At 40.6% G+C, this 20,304-nt stretch overlaps 1 protein-coding gene across 1 annotated transcript in view; it reads right to left on the bottom strand.

Moving 5' to 3' along the window:
* Window positions 1–8,446: 8,446 nt before the first annotated feature.
* The window catches only part of LETM1 (leucine zipper and EF-hand containing transmembrane protein 1), a 29,742-nt gene continuing 17,884 nt past the window's right edge, over window positions 8,447–20,304 (bottom strand). Inside the window, exons 10-14 of the mRNA XM_082758857.1 lie at window positions 19,776–19,916; window positions 17,083–17,217; window positions 16,303–16,493; window positions 13,868–14,006; window positions 8,447–12,365 (exon numbers count right to left, since the gene is read on the bottom strand). Of these exons, the coding sequence (XP_082614983.1) occupies window positions 12,216–12,365; window positions 13,868–14,006; window positions 16,303–16,493; window positions 17,083–17,217; window positions 19,776–19,916 (756 nt within the window). The 3' untranslated portion in view covers window positions 8,447–12,215. The remainder of the gene's footprint in view (window positions 12,366–13,867; window positions 14,007–16,302; window positions 16,494–17,082; window positions 17,218–19,775; window positions 19,917–20,304) is intronic.

Here is a 20,304-nt window from a genome sequence, read left to right as displayed (position 1 = left end):
CCATGCTCTAGAGGGGAAATGTGACCCATGGTGAAGATCCCATTTTCCTGCTGGGCATTGCATATGGCCAGGACAACCCTCAAGGCAAGGGGCTGCAGCCTTGAGACATGTTCCCAGTGCAGCATCCTCATCCCTTTGCTCCGCAGCAGCTGGGACACACCACCCGGGGCCCCTCTGCCTGGGACCTTTGAATTCCAGTCCCCAACATTACATCCCAGCTCAACAGAGAGAGAAAATACTTCCCTCTGGGCTCCGCATTTTAAAATGTGACAATGCTTCTGCATGATTTATAGAAAAGGGATGACATTCAAATTCTGCCTGGGTCCCAGCCACCACATTGCATCCTTGTAATGGTTTCCCAATAGAGACAGATTCCTCTTCTGGCTGCCTGACTCTCCTTTCCCCTTTCCCCTGATATCAAGGGATCTTAAAAGCTTAGAAAGCTATAGCCATGCTGATTTTGTAATACACTTGAACTCTTCTTTTGCCTTGTCCTGAGGGGGACTTGCTGTAATTTGGTTCTTGGAAATAATTTCTCCCCTCATAAAACACCCCTAATTGTAAACCTTCCAACGAGCTCTTTACATTAAGATGTCTTAAAGTTTTATTTTAGCAATCATAATAATAAACAACTCCGGTCTTTGCAGGGCTTTTCATCCCCAAGGCTTCCAGGGGCGCCTTCAACCACTGCACACGGGCTTTGCATGGGGATGGATTCATCGCCTAGCAAAAACGCAGGTGTTCCTGGGGCCACCGCTGGCCCCATGTAGAAAATCTGTGTGGGAGAGGTACCGAGGGATGGGATAACCCAGGCTCCACTGCTCTGCTGACACAGCGGCCCTGCTGTGGTGTTCAGACCTGGAAAAAGCAGGAATGCTTCGTGTCCTCCACTCCTCCGGTGCCAGCAAATTAAAGCCCGGTGGCTGGTTACCAAGGGACGTGCTGCCCTCGGGGTATTAACCCAGGGATTTGGTTAATTAATAATTAATGTTACTGATTGCACCGAGAGGCAACGGAGGTGAGTTGCAAGGTGGGAAATGGCAATTAAATCAAAGGAAAAAAGTCGCTGTAGAGGTGGTCAATGATCACAAGCAGGCTGTCTGGGGAGGTTGTGGCCTCTCCATCCTGGGGCCAAACCCTTGCATTCAGCTGGACAAAGCCCTGAGCAGCCTGCTCTGACCGGGACATGCCTGGTGCAGGGCATTGCATCAGAGACATCCCGCGATCCCATCCTAAATCGTTCTATCCCTAATCTGGGGCAATACCTTAAATCAGGAGCGGAGCTGGTTTAAATGCCCATATCAGCCTCTGGAGGAGAAGGGAGCGCTGGGATTTGAGCAGCAAACATTCCCAAATGTGGGGGTTCCCAAAAGTAGGGGTTCCCTACTAAAAGTAGGGGCTGTTAACTCACAGCAACCAGCCGTGCGTTATCCATATCAATCTGGACCCGCTCCAGCCCCTCGGTATCAGCAGTGGGGAGCATTACCCGAGGCTGGATTTAACACAGCATGCTTCAGACCTCGTCAGTACCCGCTGCAGCCACCTCCCTTATCCTAAACACAGCTCAGCTGTGGAGCCAGCCCAGAAAGCTCTCGGCGTCATGCTGTCCCACTTGGGCTGCAGTCCCCATCGCTTCCAGATGTTCCCCCGTCGCCCTGCAGCCTCTCCAGCTGCTGCCTCCTCGTTACGCATGTGTGCACTGGATCGCACCTTCCTGCTTACGTCTGTCCCGAAATTCATCTCCCTGGCTGCAGCCCCACGGATAACTCTTGTGGAGGAGAAATTATTCCTCCCCCCTCCAGGGGTTTGTGCATCCTGTGCAGGGAACGACAACGAGGAAAGCCAACGAGGAAAGGCTTTGGGCAAACTCCCCAGCTGGCCTCTTTCCATCCAGCACTGGGAGATCAGGAGGTTTATTCGGACATGGCAGCCTGCAGTCCTCACTGCTAGAGTCCCACAATAAAAAACCACTGTGAGAGTAAAGGTTTTAGGATCTGGAGCCAGTGAGTGTGGGGCTGGATAAGGAGGATGTCACCATGATCTTTGTTGGCATCATGGTATGTTATATTCAGATCCGTTATGATCTGACAATGCTTTTTAATCCCCTGTTCTTCCTGGCATCTTAATTGTCTTGTGACACCAATCCCAAAGGAATCCTCACCTGCATACAGGCTGCATCTGGACTTACACACAGACCATTCGGGGGTTATTCTGTTTTTTACAGCCCTCAGGTACTGCTGAGAAACAGTCCCTGTGGCTGCAAAGTGCTTTTAAACAAGCAGCAGCTCTGAACTGTCAAGGCAGCGTTTAAATCATTCTGTAGGGCTTGGGGCAAAACAGCACAGAAATTTGTAGATCAAACAAAAACCCCATAACCCATCCACTTTGGTCCAGGATCCAGCAAGTTCCAGCTCTGCTGTACAGCAGCTTCTGAACCACAGTGACCAGCACCACGAAATATGTTGAAAAAATCTGTGCTGCCACAGCTCAAAGCTAGCAAAGGTGGAGGGCAGAAAGCGAGTGATGTGAAGGTGAACCGGAGAACAACTTTTTGTTTAAGGTTTTACCCCATGCAGTGTAAATAATGAACAAGTTATTTATGATTTGTAAATCCAGTACGTACAAAACCCCATAAGCTTTTCAACTGGTATCATTTCACGGTGACAGGAATGCCGTTGTTCTCAGCATCATCAGCTGCACACACACCACCGCTTAACCAAAGTGGGGAAAAGAAAAAGGAAAACTTACCACCAAAAATAATGAAAACAAAGATAATTACGGCACTTTAGAAAAAAAAAAAAAAGAAACAAACAAACAACAACAACAACAACAACAAAACCACAACAGTATTTGGGCATCAGCCAGAAAGCTTTCTGCTTAGACCTGGGTAAGGCTTCCTAAGGGAAGTGTTATATTTTCGATGCAGAGGCTCAGGTCTCTGTTTTTAGAGCACATCACAGTCGATGAGTTTAGTACTTTCACATTTGAACCAACAGCCTATTAATTTTTTTTTTCAGACCTTCTCTAACACCACATGGTGGTTTGTTCACTGTATAATAATTGCACAAATTGCCATCAGTTCCATGGCTGTCATTGTGCCGATTTGACCCTGAAAAACCTCATGGATTTGGCAAGTGAGACTTAACGATTCCACATGGTGTTTTGTCCGTGTGACCCTCTTGTTTTCATTTTGGTCCTTCCTCCATACCCTTCTTCATCAGTGTGGTGTTGGGCATCATTCCCTGCAGGCAGGGGGCTGCATGCACAGGAGCAAAGCAGGCTGGAGAAGCAGGGTGATGGGAACATTACGAAGCCAAAGGGTCCTGTGCCCAGGGAGGAGCAACCCCACGTGCCAGCATAGGATGGGGATTGGCCCCCTGGAAAGCAGGGATCAATAGGAGAATCCCACCAGAGGTTGACATAGGATTTCTCCTATGTGACATAGGAGAAACCCACCAGGTGTTAGGAAAATATTGTCACCAAGAGGGCGGTCACACACAGAACCCAGACCTGGGGAATCTGTGTGATCTCCATCCTCAGGGTCATCAGAACAGGTAAAGGGCAAGGCCATCGAAACACAGCCCCACTCTGAGCAGGAGGCTGGATTCAATGACCACCAGGGGGCCACTCCAGCCAGAATTATTCCGATTTTCCAGTTCATACCCTTTCAACAAGCTACGTTTCTTTAAAACATGCCTGAGTTATTTGAAGCATCACATCCAAGCCACCAAATCACATGTGTGTAACCTATTCTTAACAGAGCACACTGCCATTGCTGCTCTTACAGCAGCTGGGGGCTTGGTGGGAGGATGCGAGCCCAGATGAGAAACTTGACCCATCACAAAGGGACCAAATCCTCAGCAGGGGCTGGGAAGCACCTCTGGACGTGGCGTCAGATCGAGCCAAGGTAGGAGACATCACACAAGGCAGCTCTGGGCACCTTGAGCAAAGCGCCTTGGTGCGGCAGAGTTTGTAACAAACGCTGCACTCACCGACCCAGCAGGAAGGGCTCTGGGCAGGGGGGACACGGGTCACTAATGGGAAAGTTAGGGAACTTCTGGAGGAGCTGTGCAGCTTCAAAGTTACACAAGTTAATGCATAATATGAGCACTCAACAAAGAAAACAGCTTCAGAGGCTTTTCCACCAAGCAAACTGAAGCTGAAATTACAGAAATTGGTGTCAGACAAATTCACTAGAAACAGTTTGACTTTTGTTACTTGATTTTCCAAGGGTGGGGAAACCATTTATTTTTGTCTCATTAAAGACTCCTTCCCCTCTGCCTTCGTCCACAAGAAAACCCCCACAAACCACAGCGTGATAGCAACAAACCGGTACAAGGGCTGACCAGGGGACTGCGGTCGGCCCTCCTTCAGTGTCAATTTTTAATCTGGAGATTTGGAGAATTTCTTAGAAATGATGCTGTGTTTTAAACAGGGATTAGTTTTAGAAAGTCCAGTGGACAATTATACCAGGTCAGCTGACTGGATAGCAAGGCTTTATTTTGGTTTGCAGGCAAGCAGTGTTGTGGTGACACAAGGAGAGGAGATGGAATATGAAATGGGGGGAGCGTGGGGACACCCGGCAGCCAGATGTGGCCTTGGGATGACAGCAGCTTCAGGGGGAGAGAATAAGACAACAAGCAGGGAACGGAGCTTGTGAGCTCAGAGCAAGGACCTGGGTGTAAATAAATATGGGCTGGGGAAAATCAGGCATGGGATCCGATGGGAGAAGTCATGTGAATGCGGGGAGGGGATGCGTGCAGCATTTTAGCTGGAAGGCGGAGGATTTGCAATGCTAATTACAAAAAGCGTTTTGTAATTTCAAACCAGATATGAAGCGCCAGGTGTAGGGTGGGAAAGAAGAAGAGCAGTAAGGGAAGGGCAGTGAGTGGTGTGACCCAGCGTGATGCTTGGCACTGCAGCACCCTCTGCCTGGTGAGGTTCTCCTGTCCCATTGCATCCTATCCCATTCCATCCCGTCCCATCCCATCCCATCCCATCCCATCCCTCCCCACCAGCAGCTCCGTGCCTGCTCCGGTCAGGCCATGTCACCAAGCGAGCGGCCACCACCGGCCCCTTGAAGTCCCCAAAATCCCCTCACCATCCTGCCCAGCTGGCCTCTTTGCCACACCAAAGGTCTCGGTGACTGCAGCATCATGCATTTAAAATGTAGCCGGGTTTCTGTGCTAATTCTTCCTCCCCATCACTTATTCCAAAGGTTTTTTCAGACTGACGTCCATTAATTCTTGAGTTTGCACGTCCAACTCCCAGCTAGCTCATTTCCAGAGCGGGCACAAAGGGTTTTCTAGGGAAAAGGGTGCCCCAAGGGGTTTAGGTACACCTCAAACCAAATCACACCGAGTCACTGCGGCACCGCAGCGCTATTTTTGTTACGGCATTTGGATGCGTAACTCTGGTCACAGAAGGTAGGTCTAAAAATACGGCTGCCCGTGCCTTCCCTCTCAATGCCACTCTTGATTTTGAAGGCTAAACCTCGGAGCAGATTTTTTTTTTCCCTGAAATTTTGTGGCTGGTGAAAAATGCAGCTCCCTGTACTGGGATCCAAAGGGTAGGGTGAAAAAAATTCAGCCACCGCCAGGGCGCACGCTTGTGGCAGCAGAAGGTGAGTGTGGAGCCCGATGAAGGCTGCTGCTGAGTGGCTGAGCTGGCACGGACCAAGAAAACACCTAGTGAGATGTGAATTAAAAAGAATTAATGGTAACTGTTTCAGCTCTGCTTCCACCATCACAAAGCAAGGTACTGGGAAACTGAAGCGTAACAAGGACCCGACAAATTGTCCCTGCTTAGTCCTGCAAGTTGAGTAAGGGATGGAGAAAAGAGAAAGGTTGGGGTACAGGGAGGAGGGAGAAGAAAAACGTGCTGATTTGCTTACTTCTTTAGGGTATATTAAGTCTGAGGGGGAAAAAAATCTTATTTTTTCAAGTCTGAAGTAAGCTGAAGAGATTCTCAGGTTTCCTACATAACAGGCTGTTACTTCCCATAATAATAAATAATAATAATAATCATCATCATCATCATCATCATCCAAATGTCAATTTACTATTGATAATAGAAATATAAAAAGTATAATATAAAAAGTTATAAATTGAAAAAATATAATATAAATATAAATAAAGTAATTTAATAATATTCAAGACCTATTATTATTATTATTATTATTATTATTTGCTCATCTTAAGCTCTTTTCAGCAGCTCTCCTTCGGGCAGGCTCTGAAGCCCTTGCCCAGCAGAGGGTCCAAAAACATGGTAAGAAATGAAGGAGAGGGAACTTTGCTCGCTCTCACCCTGGAGCCAGGACAAAAGGCAGGGGGAGGGAGACTGCACAGCCGCTCCCTGCACGCACTGGAGGCTTTGACATCTCGAACCGCTGGCTGCAGCCTTCGCTAGGACATAAATCAGGCCGTTCACGAAGGGCTCTGCTCTGCCAACGCACATAAAGAGAAATACTAGACGGAAAGAGGCAAATCTGAATCAGATCCATCTCTTGCACGGCAAAAAAATCCTTTACGCCAGTTAGATGAGAGAAACTGATGTTTGAAAACCACAGAAGGTTTGGCAAGTGTAAAATTGTACATGCTAATGAGCCCCCAAAGAATTTTTGACCTGTGAAGGATATTTAACTACTGAGAAAGATTTATATCCAATAATACACTAAAATGGAAGTGAGCACAGAGTACAGGGAATTAGAAACATACTACAAACATCCTCCTGTTCACATCAGACTTGAGAAATAATTCAGGAAAACACCAGAAACACTTTTCAATGTAGAAGCAGTGAGAAAAGTAAGACTCCTGAGCCAGAGAAACTATTTAGTCACCATTTAAATGACTTTTCACCAAAAGGTTTTGCAGCAATACTCCTGCATTAGCTGTAAGACCTGAATTTGATCAAGTCAGAAGTTTTTCCAAGCAGTTTTCTGCATACCCACATTGGCAGCCTGATTTCCATTTCACTGGATTGTAGCAACGTCTCCATTATCTAGAATTTCTAATTAGTGATGTTAATTATCACCCCCCTTGGTGTATATTTGTGGACAATTATCATCTGTAAGAATGGATTAACGCTCATTTGACACAGGGGAAGCACAAGGAAAACTCTCTTCTTCCCAAGAGTGATCAAACACCAGCACAGGCTGCCCAATGGTCGCGGTCTCCACCCTTGGGGATGCTCAGACCCAGACAAGCAGGGTCCCGGGAGCCCAGCCCTGATCCGGAGCTGCACCACACGACTCTCATCCAGCCCCAGCAATCCTGAGGCTTGGATTTGGCCCATGCCTGGCACCTACAAGGACAAGCAGAGCAGCCAGGCTCCCCGCCTGGGCATGGGTATGGCTGTTTTATTTTCCCACTCCATGAAAGCAAGAGTTACAAAAACACACCCTTTTTCCTTTAGAGCAACTGAGTCTAGTTATTACAATCTAAGTCTTCATTACATGCTTAGAAAAGAGAGCTATTTCTTTCATATAAAGAATTATCTCAGTAAATCAAAAATGGATGTAGCTGTCTTGGGCACTCAGGACGTCATGATGATCAAGCGCACTTGTCAATGCGCACCTTGAGTTTGCAAACCCAAAGCCACAATTTCCTTGCTAGTCTGCTTTACCACACTGCTGCACAGCAATCCTATTTGCCCTAAATAAGCCTGTCATTAAAGGAAATTTTAAAGCACAAGCTTAAGAAGTATCAGAACTTGTTCCTTTTCAGCCATTATTTGATATATGGCATTTGGCTTTAAGTGGAGAAGCAAAAATCCGCAACCAAACTCAGCTTATTGATTAAGTTATTCCAAAAGCACCTCGAGACAGGAAGTTGTCTTCAGCCATCTGTTGGAGTACTTTGACACCAGAAAGTGGATCCACATGTTTGCGTGTTCCCAAATCCTATCTGCAAGAAGCCAGGGGGCTGGCTGCAACGCAGGCCCCTGCAACGGGACCTCTGCATCTTCTGGGCCTGGCTCATCCCTGCTCTGCACTTCTTACTCCTGAGCACAGCTGAGCCAAGACGAGCACTGACACTTCCGAGAGCAATTCCAATACAAATTATGCTCGAGATGGCTCAATTATTTCCAAGGGACCACACGTGCACTGAACACCTTGCTGACTTGGGCTCTGCTTCCCACCCAGGCTGCCAAAGCTCCAGGGAGAGAGGTAACAATAAATCACAAACAGCTTTCTAATGAAAAAGCATTTTGTGGGATGTGCTCAAGGCTTAGAAGCCTGCTGTACACTGAAGTGAGCTCTGTAAAGAACATTAAGCCAACGGAGGAATACATATGTATATATAAATATAGGCACACACCACCTGTTGTGTGTCCTCTTCCACACCAAGCATCTTAGTTTCAAAGCTTATCATCAGGAATCTCATCTGAACAGCAATCGATTAACACTAAACAAAGAAAAACACAAGAAAATAAAGTAATGGACAGATCAGGTTTCAAAATGATACATTTATTAAAACTAAAAGGACACAAGCTCCAATTAACTTAAAAAAAAAAATTGTATTGCATTATGGCAAACACAGGACCAGTATGCTCAGAGCATAGACAAGAATTTTTTTTTTTAACTTAAATTTATAACATAGACTGAAATTCTTAAACTCAAAACTTTGAATACATACCAAGAACAGAATGTGGGATTTTTCTTTTTAATTAAATATACCCAATAATTTCATATAAACAATTTAAAAGGATTTAAATACATGCTGAAGTAGCTGAAGATTAAATGATTAGCAGGATATGTAGATACAAAGTTCAAGAGTTATTTCAGAGTTGTATAAAAGATGCAACTTCTTCCCCCAGACAAAGCCTATAGTGCAATGAACTCTCTTGTCAAGCGAATTCTCTGCCTGCATGCATTCCTGCTGACAAACCACCTGTTAGCTTTTTGGTACTTAACTTGCAGGCAGGTTTACTCATACATCATGCAATCAGCGATGAAAATCTCAGTAAAAACCATCTTTTGAGATAACAAGATGGAAACAAATTTATCAATAAAATAGGTCCTATAACTGTTTTGAAGGGGAAGAAGAAAGGATATCCTTTTTTTTTTTTTCTTTTAAACACTCACCTCAATAATTTATTATTTTAGATGGATCTGAAACAACCCCAACAACGGCTTTACTGATTGATTACCCAACTCTGAGCGTAGAGGCTTTGCCTGTGTAAGTCACAAGGTCACCCAAATCCCACACGTCCTTTTAATTATTTAAACAAATATTTACATCTCCTGATTAAATATTCACTCAGGAATAAGTTCTGACCAGTTACTGTACACCTGGAAGTCATCCTTTCTCTGAAAGTACTGTGGCTTCTGGTTTTGGTCAACATGAGAGACAACAAAGCGTGTTATCTGGAGCTAGTCCACAAGCCACCGATCTGCTCGTGTTGCCTGGTTCACCTGTAGAGCTGTTCGTGAAGGTTTGAAACTGAGTAAACGTCAATCACTGAGGGCTTCCCAATCTTTCTGAGCTTGCAGAACATGTTAAAGTCCAGTTGTCACGGGCTTCCCTACTTTTGACATCAGAATAAAGAGATTTCCCACAGAAATGCCTCGCTACTGATGTGTATGTCACTTAAACTCTTAAGGTAACAGGGGAAAACTGACATTTGTGACTGAAAGCCATACATTTAAGTGTTTTTTTTTTTTCTATGTAAACCATTAAAATTTCATCATATACAATGATGAAATTTCAAACCAGTCGAAAAGCTGAAAGTCTTCAGTAACCATACCACAATTATTTCAATTGGAACATTCTTTACAGGAAAAGAATCGGCTACTTTTGGCTCCCTTCTTACTTAATCCATAGACAATTTATGTGAAAAGTAAACACAATCCAAGAACAGCAGCAATGTGTCTTAAACTCCTGAACACTACAGTCAGATAACGTACTGTCAGGAGAATTAATGATGTATGAAACTTCAATCCGTAACACTTTGAAAACAGCTTTTTCTGCTAGCTCCCTGTTTTCAACTTGTATGCATTTGAGTCCTCCTCATACTGAGGCTTTTGCTGTTGTGTGAAAGCTAGCAGACCTTTTTAGCTCAAATAACAAATAACTTCACTGCATCTCAGGAATGTTAAGTAAGTCTGTTATATGCTGTTCTCAAACTGAAGATAAGCAAATACAGAATTTGGAGTACATAAAAGCCTATTCATTTTAATAGTTATTTATACAATGTAAAATTAGTTTTAAAATTTTACTTTTTTTGTCAAGTTACTCTCACTTTTTCACCTAAGACAAGTTTGGGCCTAAAAAAGCATCCAGTGAAGTCCTATCCTCAAAATCTACAAACTAACTTTCATGCTGTAATCTCCAAGTCTTAATTTACAGGAGAATAACCCCCCTCATTTATGGGTACATTAATTGCAAAGTTCATACTGATTTGAAATTTCAGCTTTGTTACAATAATTTTACACTTAAGATATAATTACAGCAATTCTCAGGAGGAACAGTCATATTACCTACCGTAAAAGCAGCTTTCTTCTCAAACTGTACAGAATATTAACTCAATATTTAAACTAAACACTGACCCTTTTTCTAGAATTATTTGTATTGTACATCCTACTGTACACTTTGCTTTGGAAACAACTAAATACAATGGTCCATTATGCAAGCCATGAGACTGTCCAAACTTTTTTTGTTCCACTAACTTGAAATGAATTTTTACAAATAATTTAGCCAATCTAGATAAATACTGAACATAGAATTATGCTGAAATACATCTGGGAGTCAACATTTTCTATAAAAATATGCTACTACTACTAAAAGCATTAATACTACTAACTGCCCACCTCAATATTGCTGTGTACAGAGACATACGATGTGCTCTCTATAATGTACACAAAATCAAGAGATCCTATGATACTGGGTGAAAAAAAAAGAGAGAAAAAAAATAACCCTGCTGGTTCAAGTCATACTTGTTGTATTTCATCATAGATTTTAAGAAACAAGGGAAATTCCAGGTTACCAGGAAATATGAACCTCCTACAGTTGGCATTTTGTTTTTGAAACTTAAAAATTTACTACTCTGGACAGACATTAAAAAGTAAACCTTGACTTACTGTCAGTATTTAATAACACAAAGACAGCAATCAATTAATTAGGAAGCCGATGTAATCAAAACACTGCCAATATCAGACATTACTTGCTGACTGCACAGTAAGCAAGGCCATGAGATGAAAGTATTTAAGTACTTTGAATGTACCTGGTTAGTGATTTTATACCTGAGATGACAATCGAGAGGTAACAGAACTAGTTATGGTAAGTAATTGCCAGATGAGTAACAACCAACACACCTTCATAATTGCTTTTTTAAAAAATATTTGCAGAAAGATCACAACTGACATTTTTCCCTTACAGTTAATTTCATTTTGCTGTTTAGACAACCACTTTATCTCATTTTACTCTGTGACAGATTGTGTTCTGAAACTGTTTGAAAGGCTCCTGTGATTCTAATGCTTTCTTTAGTAATTCATGGAAGTTTGAGTAGAAGTGACAATATCTACTCCCTAGTCTTAAGAAATTTAAGGCACCCATAAGAAGCAAACTTCATGGGAAGTTTCAATTCTAGGGAAAAATAAGTCTGATTTTCCCTTCAACAGGAAAAAAAAATCATGAATTCATACAAGTGATTAGAATGTCACATTCTCTGTCAGTGAGGCAACAACTTAGTGATATTTAGTTCATGTAAGGCTCAACCTAATGAGCTACTATTGAAGCCACAGAATCTTCACCAACAGGTTACCAAAAAACATGGTATTGTGACTGAAGGGAAAGCTTGTATTAAATTCTGAAAGAGCCAGAAGGTAGAAGCAAAGCAAGGTTGGGCCCCATGTAACGATGAAAAGGAAATAAATGAAAAACATCTTTCCATGATCAATACACTTAATTTATACAGCAGACTTGCAAGTTTAATGGATCACTGTACCACAACAATGAGTGCAAATACATGATTTTGTGGGCAGGAACACTGCTGAAGAAGCATATTTTGTTTTCATCTGTATGGAATGACAGTAAATCATTTCTCTGATGAACGGAAATTTCATTCCATATGTCAGAAAACATATCTACGATTTATTACTAGAATCAGCTTAAAACACTTTCCATAATCACAAAAGCTCAAGTAATATGTAGCCATTAGACACAAAGATACACACAGTTTTGGTTACAATTGGGCTTTGCTTCAGATTCTGAAGCTTAATTCTTTATTTCTGCAGCTTCTTTATCGTGCTTTTCCTTTGCTTTCTCTTTTTCTTCCAGTTTTTCTTCCTTTTGAAGCAGTGCCATAATCTCAGCAACCTGGCTGGTGCCAATATCAATATCTTCTTTGTCAATCAATTCTACTACCTATATGAACATCGAATGAAATTTAAAACAGTATTTTTTACATTTTTCAGACATTTTTATATCTTAATTTTTGTTAAAAAAAAAAGCAGCCACTTCTCTTATATTCAAGAATGGTGTTTTGTTTTTTTTTTTTTTCCAACATGAAATAAATATAAGCTACAATCAGTGCCTAAGACATATCTGCAAATTTTAAAGCAAGTGATCTAAAACTTTTGATCTCGACACATGATAGTTTAGAACTTTTGTTAAGACAAACTCACTTACTATATGTTTCAACAGAAAGCTCAGATTCAGTATCTAATACTTCTGAAATAGTATTTAGATAGTATCTGCATTATAGGCTTCATTTTGTTGAGGAGACTTGTACTAAATAGAAAGGCATAAATTTACAAAAAACAACAAAGCAGGGGGAGGGTAGGTCTTTTGGAGAGCAAAATTTAAAAAAAAATCGTTTAGCATGCACTTCCAAATTCCTTTATACAGCTTTTTGTACAAATATGTTCTTGACACAGCTCCCCAAGTTCTTAAAATTGTCCAGCATTATATGCAGAATTCAGGATGTTCATTTTCCCTGTGTGCTAAATGTTACTCAATGCAACAGCTGTTCAGAGTATCAGTGAAGAGAAAAAATGTATTTCAAAAAGCTGATACTGTATTTTTTAGCTGGCCATAGTGTTCTATCTTTAAAGAGGATTTCTGTACAGTACAGGACATCTAAGTTTACCAAGCAGAAAAGAAACAGGAAAATGAAGGATTTGAAATACAGGGGGAACCTGAGAAAGTTCTGCAAAACAAGAAAACAGGACAAAGTGGGTAATAAAGGGTTGTCTAAAAGCACAATATCGTATACAGAACACAGTACCCACTGAGTGGAAAAATGCCTCTGAAAAAGCACTGAGACATTACATTAAAAGGAGCAGAAAGGAAGCAGAAAGAGACAGAAAGGTCAAGTTATCAGAGGCCACTATTGCTACTGCCAGATAGACCCTGTCAGCTTTAAGAGCTGAGCTCACTGACAAAGTTAGTCATTTACAGCGGACCTGTAGTACAACTGATGGTCTGAAGTCTTTCAAGCACAGAAGATATAGGTCACAATGAAATTAAGTACACAAGTAGGCAGAAGATGTCAAGACTGAAGAAATACTGGTACTCCTGAAGCAGATCCAAAGGTCCTTTTTCATTCTCCCTCCCATTCATAGGTAGCATAACAGAATTACCAGATTTTACAGAACTTTACATATGCAAGACAAACCTACCTCTAATGCAGGTAACAGACACAGGGTAAGAATCATTCCCCCCTCCAGCCCTCCAGAAACAACAGCTATATAGGTCCTGGAGATGCTACTATTTATTGTAAAATCTACTCACAATACATTCCCAGAAAACTCACTGGCATCAAGTAAGGATTCTTGAAAAAGGCATCAATATGAATTTAAGTCAAAACTGGCATAATATTTGAAGAATGGCTAGCCTTATTTTCTTTAAATAGTTCATAGACTTACCTTAACAACATTATCTATATCAATTTTGCCATCCTTGTTTTCATCTAGTGCCTCTGCAATCCTAGTTAGCTTCTCCTCTGGAATCTTCTGGATTTGTTTCATCGCATTAATTAGCTCAGCAATACTGATGAGATTCTCCCTAAAGAAGCAGCACAATCTCTTTACAGCAAGCAGTTACTCCAGAAGATTAAAGGTCATAAAAGACAGTAATGAAAGTCACTACACTGCGGGTCACTTGTCAAACATTAAATAATTATTCCTAACCCTGAACAGAATGCAAAAAAAGAAAAATGAGTTACTGATCAGCAAAGCACGTTTCAAATTAATCTTTATCTTTCCACAGAAACTCACACTCTTGGTTCCACTTTCTTTATTGCACGAATACAGGTGAAAGTTTAGCAGTTTCTGCGCTTCCTAGCCTGCATATCTAACGCCCTTTGCACTCTCCATTTATCAAAGGTGCAGTGTCACACACCTGTCACCCCTGCGGATTTAGGAGAGGTGGGCCTACACAAAACAACTCAAGCATGCAGAAAAAAAGCACAAAGTCACAGGAAAGCAAAAGCTTGACAACTAATTGCTTTTAGCAACTTGGCTATTTCATTAAAACAGGCTTCATTTCCTCATACCAAAGAATACACTCTGTAAAGGAACGGACTAAACTTCACATTAGAACTAGATTTCAAGTGTTCCCAGTATCTGCTTATTCATCTCATGAAGTTGTCTGTTTCCTGCAACCTGAAACCTCTGCTTGTTTATGCAGTTTTATTAAGGAACCATCTTCCAGCACAGGTCAAGCTGAAATACAGGAGACAGTGAGCAGAATAAATATTAAATAGAAGGGCTTTAATGCTCCATACATGCCCCTAATCTCTAAGCACAGAATGATTTTTATTCAAGGGCCATTTCATTTTCAATGAAAATCAGGTAGAAGAAATTCTTCACTCAGAGGGTGGTGATGCACTGAACAGGCTGTCCACACAAGCTGTGGATGCCCCATCCCTGACAGTGTCCAAGGCCAGGCTAGATGGGGCTTTGGGCAGCCTGGTCTGGTGGGAGGTGTCCCTACCCAGAGCAGAGGATTGGAATTAGATGATCTTTAAGGTCTCTTCCAGCCCAAACCATTCTATGATTCTCAGAATGCCACTAATTATCCTGCACTTTTGCTTCTATGATTTTTCATGGCTACATAACAACTGCTTTGACTTAAACATTAAAAAACACACCTTTGGCAATTAAGTAAATGTTCAAACTTACCATTTTCAATTGTTAATAAATCACATACAAAATTGAAGTTCTCCTCCCCAAAGCCATGCATTAAATAAAGCATAATTATATTCAATACAAGCAGATGCTGTATTTTATTTTTAATTTACAAATTTGGATGGTTTTGATCAAGAACCCTCTATAGCACCTTTCAAATGGCCTCCTTAATCTCACAGAAAATCTGAAACAAATGACTACTTGCCCTGGGGACTGGAAAAAAAACAAGTTTGCAAGGAAATGAAGCAAAATCCTTATTTCCGTTTAGGTTATACTCTTTGGAAGCTGGGAAGCTTAATGAGTTACACAAAATTGTGCAAGCACAAATTTTAACACTGCATTTATAACCACAAATTGAAAATTGTCACAGTTTATTGATATCTCATTGTCGTAATAAGTAACATATGACTGTGTGACATGTCACCGCCTGAAAGCCTCTAGTACCATCAAGATTTGGGGAAGTGTTGATAAATGAAGTTTCAAATGAGAATTGTTAGCTTTTACTTGAAAGGAATGATCTTTTATTTGGGATAAACTTCTTAGTCAGACCTCTCAAATACTAATTTTACCATCACATTTGCAAGTGCGTCAAAATTGAAATGAAGCAAGTCTTCAGAAGGGAACCATGTAAAATTACCTCCTTGCTTCCATTAGATCTGTTCCCTCATTTCTCTTCAAGATGTTGTCTGCTTACACCAGACAGAACAGATTTTATTGTTATTTTTCCCCTCATTACATGTTCACTACTGAAGCAGAACATGAATATGCTCACCATACTTCTGCACAGTTTTTCAGTGACACAGGGCAAACATACTGGCTGAGCAGCATTACTGAAGGCATGATGATGCACCTGCACCATCATTAGTGCCACATGTGTTACAGATGATATGATGCCAATCAACATCCTGGCTTTCAGAACCCCCCCCTTCCTGACAAGCACCCAACAAAATTATACCTGTTGCTTTCCTATCATCACTTCAACCGTATCTAACGCACTGCAGAAGAAAAAAAAAAAAAAAAATCTATGGGACAATTTTGTTAATTTTGTTTTTAAAATAAATATCGAGATTTTAAACAACTTATTTTCTAAGTCTTTTCTAATCAGATTTCAGACATCAGAAAGACTTAAGATGATCAGTAAGAGATACATTCAGTGCTCTCTAGATACTTACCCAGCAGGAGGACTAGCACCATCATCCACCTTTACATCCACTGTCTTTTGGTTTGTCTCCAACTCATTAATAATTTTATCTATCTGACCAATCATTCGGTTCACCCTTTTGGTCAATCGCTTGCTTGCCTTTGACTCTTCCACTACCTCTTCCTGGCCAGTCTTAGAGAGCTCCTTTATTTCTTGCAAATCCTGAAAGAAATGGTCACAAGAAAGAAAAACATTTCTGTGGGTCTGAATTCTCTACAACAGCCACTACTAACCTAAGAGATGAGCATTTCAAGTGCCATTTAGCACCATTTGTAAATAAAATGACATACAAAGCCAAAGTGAAATTAGAGCAAACTCTTAGCACTGCAGCCATTTTCATGCATCCTTTAGATGTTACTTTCTACAGCCTTTGTAATACTGATTTACTCATTAACTCAAGGCATCTGTAATAGTGACATCTATGCTTGACAAGAAAGAACTGCAGCATGCTCAGCACATGTTATTCTGGTCACACTGGAAATAAGAGCAGGAAAAGGACCCTCACTTAGTGGAAACTACTCCAATGATTCTAACTAGGCTTTAAACACATTGAGCCAATAAAGCTCTGCATTGTCCCATAAAGCAGTATAAACCTCAATTACTCGGCTACCAAATGCAAGCTAACAGACATCCAAGATAATCTTTGATCATGCGGGGTCATTTATACAAAAACTGATAATGAACAGGAATTTAAAAAAAAAAAAAAGCAAGCAAAAAAAAAAAAAATCAAACACTTCCTTCCCCACTTTACCTCATTATATTCCTGGATATCACCCTTCAATTCCTCAAGCTCCTCCTTTTCCTTTGTTAGTGATTTCTTCTGTTCCTGCAGCTTGTTACAAGCATCACTCAGCATGTCAATCTCCTCCTTAGTTATTTCCTCACCCTGTAACAGAAAATATATACAGATCAGTGAAAGATATGTGTGTATTTTCCCCAAAACTCTAGGAAAGGACATGCTCCAGATTCTTTTTCTATATTCAGAGTCAATATAGTACAGACTGGCATTTTGGAGCTAATGCTCCAAAATCTAATCTTAAATACTAAGGGAATTAGTTGGCCATGGTACTTTCTAAGCACATTAGTAGCAAGACCAGGTAGTATGATTCATTATGTGTGTTTCGGCTATTTGAAGTCCTATACCTAAATGTCTCATTTAAAAGTTTTTTACTTCCTTCTCTGCTGAATGGAAAACCCAAACTGAGAAATGATTCTGATATTATATACAGGAAATATTCATTACACAAAAGATTTTGCAGAACGAAGTTCAGGAAGCTGAGCTGGAACAAAATGATCTTCAACAACTTGTGTAATGATGTGTATGAACATCCATGGTTTGTGACGTCTATTTGTCTTTTAAAATGCCAAGAATAGAAATGTAACCCCTAAACAAATACATCAAAAATACAATTTCAAGAATTATTCATTAAAAATGCTAAAATCCCACATTAGTAGGCACAGTTAGGGTACTGCATTAGTCCTACCCAGATACCAGCTTTTGTTCTGAAAAGACTCTCAGCCATATAAGCAGAGTACAGAAAGACACAGGCAAACAAGGATGCCATAAACATATGGGATGATATGCTTCCAAGAAACAACTACGGAACTTCTTAAACTATGCGTTCATGCCCTTTGAAACTGAGTAGATAGTGTCCTGTTACTGTCTAAACATCAACCTTGCTTTTGATTTTAATACAGTAGCAAAAAAAAAAAAAAAAAAAAAAAAAGCAACTCAAAAAAATTCCTCTGCCTAAAATAAAATTAGTCATCTTCAAGAAGTCAGTCTAATATTTTTCCCTCAACAGGTAACACTAATGTGGAAATAAGAGTTTGAAATAAAATGTTTAATTCCCTTAGTTATTCCATTTTGTATTATCTTTACCTGAAATAAATCTCTCCCAAATTCTGCTGTTACCATTAATATCTGTTTGGCAGCAGTTTAAATTAAACACATTATGTTATAATAATAGCAGGTAGATAATGATAGTGTCCAGGAAGTAGAAGCCAGTCAATACTGGTGTACCCCAGGGGTCAACAGTATGCCCAACACTTCCATTAGTGACCTCCGGGATGGTACACACTGGACCCTCAACAAGTCTGCAGACACAAAACCAAGAGGAGTGGCTGGCAAGCCAGAGAAGCACTGAAGTCTCCATCCTTGCAGATACTCAAAACCGAAATGAACACAGTCCTGAGCATTCCTTCCAGCTGACTCTGCTTTGAGCAACAGGATTGGGCTACACAATCTCTACGTATACTATTTTATGGAAAAATGTTACAAACTCAAGAAGAACATGAAAACGAACCTCCCCAATCTTCTACAGCAGTATTTTAAGTTATGCAAGAGTATAACAATATTACAAGTTTCCTACATTTTCAGAACATCTATTTCATATCATGCTATTGTCAGTAATTGCAAAACTATGGCTAGAGTATTTTAAATGTGAAATGCCTATTCCACAGTCTCAATTTCTTAATTCTCTTAAAAAAAATAATCTTAGTTTGGTATTCATATCCAGAGTTGAAAGAGTAACTCTTTCGAAGAGTTCTCTAAACTTATGCTTGGAACCTATTTTCTTCCTGAATATATGCAAGCCTGTTCTTTACGACCACTTCATGAGAGCTCTGCTGAAAAGCATTTGGGTAGCCTCAACAGACAGCAACATGATCACAAGCCAGCAGCATGCTCTGGCAGCAAAAGCTAACAGCAACCAGGGTCAAAATCAGTAGATTGATGGGAGTGACTATGCGTCTTTACCTGGCACTTGGTATGCACTTCACCTGGCCACATCTAAACACTGCACCCAGTTTTGAGCTCCCCACAAAAAGACATCCATAAACTGGAGTGAAGATAAAGACTGCAAAAAGATTCAGCTAAATTCTGTTTTTGTACGACCTTTTTTTTCAATTTATCCAGCCACAACCAAGCCAGACAGCAAACAGTTACCTGACTAACAAAGCATGCTCTGATGCAAAGCACGCAAAGTATGATAATCCTAGAAATTAACTTCTAACAGTCGTAGGAATTATGTTCAGCAATATACTGAAGAAATGGCAAGAGAATATACTACAAATTTTTATAGTATACATATAGTGCACGTATCTGCTTAGAAGAGGAAGTCAATAGTTTAGTTCAAATCTGGGAATCTCTGTATTTAATCCTTTGGTCTGAATTACACCCTTGAAAAGAAACAAACACTCACCTTTACCTACTCTTGTCCTCACCTTCCTTATGTTAACTACATATACATATATATACACACAGGTTTATGCATTTATAAATATGAAAATTTATGTATTATATATATAAACATGCATAGCTTTGTTATGTCTGTATCCAGTGCAAATGCCCCCCAAAACAGGCATTAGTTTCAATAATACAGATAGATAAAGGAAATACTTCATGGTTACACATTTTCAATCACGTACAGTTTTCCAGATTACCTTAATGCCTTCCAGTACAGGTGCCGTGTCTTTCAAGGTCTCCTTATCTGCCCTTGCCAGTTCTTGTTCACCATCCATAGCCATCTGACTTTTAACTTGCAAATCAGCTGGTTCAAGATCTGCTGCTGAGTCCACCTCTTTCTAAATTTGACGGACCCGAGAAGTTTAATTAAACAAAGATAATGTTATCTGTATTAGGATCAGCAAAGAATGGCTTCTTAAAATAGAAGTAGTTGCCAAAGCAGATGTAGACTTTTTTATGACAATGCTAAAAAAATTGCAATATATCAAGTGGTTGCATATTAAAATACCAAACATGCTTAATAAACTGTGCCTGTGAACAACTGAGGCTTTATGCACTCAGTAAGCCAGCCCAGCAGCAGCGTTTATACTCAAGTACTATACCAAGGACATCACCTGGTTAATGACAAATAGAGCCAAAAGCAAGAACTAAATTTACAGTAATGAAAAACACACACACTAAAAGTCAAAATTAACAAGAAAAAACACAAGCCACCATGCCTTTTGC

The sequence above is a fragment of the Aythya marila genome (genome assembly GCF_965140915.1).
Source record: "Aythya marila genome assembly, chromosome: 4".
In the NCBI taxonomy this organism is placed as follows: domain Eukaryota; kingdom Metazoa; phylum Chordata; class Aves; order Anseriformes; family Anatidae; genus Aythya; species Aythya marila.
The sequence above is the reverse complement of the archived record's forward strand: the minus strand, read 5'-3'. Positions and strand labels throughout refer to the sequence as shown.